At 35.8% G+C, this 5,017-nt stretch overlaps 1 protein-coding gene across 2 annotated transcripts in view; it reads right to left on the bottom strand.

Moving 5' to 3' along the window:
* Positions 1-1,123: 1,123 nt before the first annotated feature.
* Positions 1,124-5,017, bottom strand: part of NDUFB5 (NADH:ubiquinone oxidoreductase subunit B5) — a 15,924-nt gene continuing 12,030 nt past the window's right edge. For both annotated transcript variants that reach the window (XM_007106125.4, XM_007106124.4), the window contains one exon: positions 1,124-1,812. In XM_007106125.4, the coding sequence (XP_007106187.1) occupies positions 1,738-1,812 (75 nt within the window). In that variant the 3' untranslated portion in view covers positions 1,124-1,737. The remainder of the gene's footprint in view (positions 1,813-5,017) is intronic.

Below are 5,017 nucleotides of genomic sequence, written 5' to 3'. Positions count from 1 at the left end.
GCAGGTGGATTCTTTTTTTTTTTTTTTTTTTTTTTTTTTTTGCTGTACGCGGGCCTCTCACTGTCGTGGCCTCTCCCTTTGCGGAGCACAGGCTCTGGACGCGCAGGCTCAGTGGCCATGGCTCACGGGCCCAGCCGCTCCGCGGCATGTGGTATCTTCCCGGACCGGGGCACGAACCCGTGTCCCCTGCATCGGCAGGCGGATTCTCAACCACTGCGCCACCAGGGAAGCCCAAGGCAGGTGGATTCTTAACCACTGCATCACCAGGGAAGTCCCACACTTTCCATATTTTCTATGTTAAGTTTTTGTATATAATAATAAAGGAGAAAATAAAGTAAAACCTACTGGTGTTGAAAAATAACATGTGAAGTCTAACAATACTGAATGTAAATGTACATAGGTGTAGCATCATTTACAAGGACCACTGACAAAACCTATCTGCTTCCATTCTCCTTCCCCTTCTCCTACAAAACCAAATGGTTCGCACAAGCAGGGGTTCAGGGACAGCATGTCCTTCTCTCAAATACTTTGGCAGCATTATGAGGTGGTAATTGCATAGGTAATCCTCAAAACAAAATCTGGAAGCAGCTGGGTGAGGCAGCCCTCTTCTGGGGAAATAAGAAAATGCCATCACCCCAAAGGATGTTGGCTGGGTTGTAAAGGGCGTTTAGGGCCCCTAAGGCACAAGGGCATTCAAAAGGTATTCGCTGAGAATAATGAATTTTTGAAGCTAAAAGGTTATTTTGGAAGTTGAAGCATAAATGTTTATTTTTGTAAATATTGAGCATGTGTTTAAAATTTCTTAGCCTCAATTTCTCATCTGTAAAATGCAGAAAATGACCTCATAAGGTCATTTTGAAAATAATGTGAATAAATGCAGTTATTCAGCACAGTGCTCAGCAGACAGTAAATGCTTAATAAATGACAGTCATTATTTTAACTTTTACTCATTTCATAATCTTTACAGTAATTATTTTACCTTGTGGAACTTCTCCAGTGTTTACAAAAAAGGACTCTAAGGAATCTGCGATATTGCATCTAAGAAAAATGAACATGTGTGTGCATACATATTTTAAAAGAACGATTTATGGCTATAAAAACATGAAAACATTAAACTTTGAGATTTGTTCACTGAAAAATTGTTTATTAAGGTGTTAATGTTTTATATAATTGGTTCAATATTTGTATAATTTAAAATTCTGAGTTGGCCTTGAATAATCCACATATCTGCAATACTCACATGTATATAAACAACATATTTCCTGATATTTAACACAGACTTCTCTAACTTCCATTTATCAGACAAATAAAACATTAATCTTTCAAAGCTACACCTTTAGGAGTTCACAAATTCCTATTTCTTTGAGTTTTTTTTTTATTATACTTAAACGTTCTTAAAAGAGGAAGCTGAAAGCCCCAAACCACAAGCCTTAATCTGCCTTTCACAATATATATGTGTATCAAATCATCATGACGTACACTTTAAATATCTTACAACTTTGTGAATGACACCTCAATAAAGCTAGAAAAAAAAATGAAATCACACACAAAAAAGCCTTAATCTGAACCAATGTTGAGAAATAGAGCAATGAATAGGATCTTTTATTCATCACACAGAAAAAATACAGAATATATCTAGTAATTTAGTTTTGCCTAAAGAGAATATACTTTGTATTTAGAGAAATAAAAGATTAGTTGTCAGGAGTTGCTTTTGGAGAATGATCAATAAGTGTCTTATCAATGGTCAGATACTGATACCAGGGACCATCGCCTCTTGCACGCATTAAACTTCGTACTTCCAGGTCCTTTAACCTGTAACAGAACGGTGATGTTGTGACTATAGCATTTCCAATTATAAAGTTAATGAATTATCTCCATAAAGAACAACCACTTGAGAGTCTTCCTTTTATGTAAAATATAATGTCCCTCCACAGATCCATGTGTATGCATATATCTGATATGTACCTATAAGCAAAATTTGGGACTTATTTTGGCTTTTATTATCTTGCTTATGTAGTTAGCCAATGAATATTGTTTTTAATCACCCAAGCGTCAAATGAATTGATAATCAATTCTCTCCTCCTGTCCCTGTTCTTTGTCTGGACAGATCACTTTCACTTGAATAGTGATAATGCATTTCCTGTCTTCTTGCCTTTTAAATGTTAGGAGAGTCATTTACAGAACGCCTACTATTATGACTACATACTGTGCTAGAAATTAAAAGGGAACAAGCCTTCCTGGATGAGCTCACATCCCCTGTCTATACTGGCTGCCCATCACCATTAAGACACAAAACCTCTTGAGAGCAGAGATGGTATCTTATTCACCAGCCACCAGCATCACACTGAGCCTGGTCAACACTGGACAATCAATATTTGTAAAGAAAAGAAAAAAGAAAAACCAGGATTAAGAAAAACATTCTCTGACTCTAAGATCTACTTATTTGTCCTCATCCTTCTTCACAAACTGAATAATCTCTATTCTAGAAAGATACTTTCCTTCTTCCACAGCCAAGCCTTTGCACAAAACTACCACACATTCCTGGAATAATCCCTTCTCCATCAAGCCTTTTACTTTCCATTTTTATAGACTGAATACTAACTTTTTATGACTGGAAATCTGTCACAGTTAAATTATTCACTTTATTAACCTTAACCAGTTTACCAACCCTATCTATGACAGATAATATACCTTTGTGATAGTGTATATGAGAGAATACATTTATCTTTTTTTTAGGATTAAATACCATCCTTTTTCTTTTCTACTCTTTATAATGTAATTATCCAAAATGCAAGTAATTAAAATATTCATAACAGGGGACTGGTTAAATAAATTATTGTTCACCCATATAATGGACAACCTATGCACCTGTTAAAAAGAATGAGGGAAATCTATATATAGTAACATGGAAGGAGAGGACAGATATATCACTAGGTTGAAAAAGCAAGGTATAAAATGAGTCTGTGTGGCATCTTCCAATTTCATTAAAAAGCAGAGAAAATCATTTGTGCTATGTATATGTACACATGTACAGAGTATTAAAAATTCTGGAGGACCAAAAATAAATTATCTCTGGGGGAATCAATTACGTAAGACAGTCCCTTTCTATTTTATACCTTTCCTTTAAGCTTCAGTTTTCCAAATACCTAAACATATATTTTTAAAAATCTGTGGGTACTCCCATTCCATTCTCACACTTGCATCTTTCTTTTAGGAGCAAAAGTCAGGGTCCTGTTTTAGTTTTTTTAAAAGTATTTATTTATTTATTTATTTATTTATTTATTTAGGCTGCTCCAGGTCTTAGTTGCAGCACACGGGATCTTCATTGCTGCATGTGAGATCTTTTTAGTTGCGGCATGCAGACTCTCAGTTGTGGCACACATGCGGGATCTAGTTTCCCGACCAGGGACCAAACCCAGGCCCCCTGCATTGGTAGCGTGGAGTCTGACCCACTGGACCACCAGAGAAGTCCACTGTTTTTGTTTTTATTTTTACTTCGTTTTGTTTTGAAATTGTTTGGGATTGCTATATGTCTAAGAAATTTTGGAATCTGATGTTTTATCAAAGGTATATGTCTGAAGTTCAAAAATGTCCAAAGCTTACTAAGTATGAGGCATAATGCTATTCCATGCTCTTAAATACTTAATGACAGTTCTATATGGTAACTACACATACATGTAATTACATATTTACAAAACAAGCCAACCATATGTTCATTTAATCATTTAAATAGTTTTCAATATCACAGCAATTTTTGTAAACTACAAAATTAAAGCAGAATGAACAGAAAGCAGATCAATGGTAGCGTGGGGCCAAGAGTAAGGGATGGGCATTGACTGAAGGGACAGGAAAGAGACTCACTAGGTGATCAAAATGACCTTGATAGTGGTGGTTACAGTTATATATTTTGTCAAAACCCACTGAACTTAATGGGTACCTTTGATTGTACGTAAACCTCACTCCAAACACCAAAATAAATCTCAGAAAAGATAATATTTAAAAGTAGAAAAAGAAAATATGAGTGATCATTAAAAAATAATTTTGGACTTGTGTATTTACTTATTTTATTATTATCAGAGACCTATATATGACACAAAATTCCAGAAGCTAAAGAAAAAGACTGACAAGCTTGACAATCATTAAATGAGTAAATATATTAAAAGCAATTAAAGCATCAGTACACAGTAAGTATTCAAAAACATATTAGCTACTACTGCACTTTTGTTATCTAAAACATAAAAACACTAAGTTGCAAAAGAATTCTACACTGTCAGAAGACAAATGACAAGCTAGGAAAACATATCTGTAACAAAAACAAAAGGGGCTATTTTAATCAATGGACAAATTAATAGAAAATGGGCAATTTATGAAAAAGAAATATAAACAACCAAGAGATATACGAAAAAATACTCAACTTTGCCAAAAAATACAAAATTGAAATGATGAGATAACATTTTTCAACTGTCTTATCAGCAAAAATGTTTAGGTTTGATAAATTCCTTTACTGGGAAACGTATGGAGAAACAGAATTATCCTGTATTGGTGACAGAAAAGACCACTGGTACAACTTTTTAAAGAAGAGTTTGACAAAAGCTATCTAAAATTTAAAGCATAACATTTGGTTTATCAGTGCCACTGCTAGGAATTTATATTCCAGATACACTGAATAAATATGCAAAAATATATGAGGATATTCACCACAGCACAATGTATAATTATCAAAAAACTTGGAAAGAGCCTAAGTACCAACAATAGGTCCCCCACTGGTTAAAAAAATTAAGGCACATCCATCCAGTGCAGCCATTAAAAAGAATAGAGTAGGGCTTCCCTGGTGGCGCAGTGGTTGAGAGTCCGCCTGCTAATGCAGGGGACACGGGTTCGTGCCTTGGTCCGGGAGGATCCCACATGCCGCAGAGCGGCTAGGCCCGTGAGCCATGGCTGCTGAGCCTGCGCGTCCAGAGCCTGTGCTCTGCAACAGGAGAGGCCACGACAGTGAGAGGCCCGTGTACCGGAAAAA

The sequence above is a fragment of the Physeter macrocephalus genome, chromosome 1, assembly GCF_002837175.3.
Source record: "Physeter macrocephalus isolate SW-GA chromosome 1, ASM283717v5, whole genome shotgun sequence".
Lineage (NCBI taxonomy): Eukaryota > Metazoa > Chordata > Mammalia > Artiodactyla > Physeteridae > Physeter > Physeter macrocephalus.
Note: the sequence above shows the minus strand (reverse complement) of the source record. Positions and strands in the feature narration are given on the sequence as shown.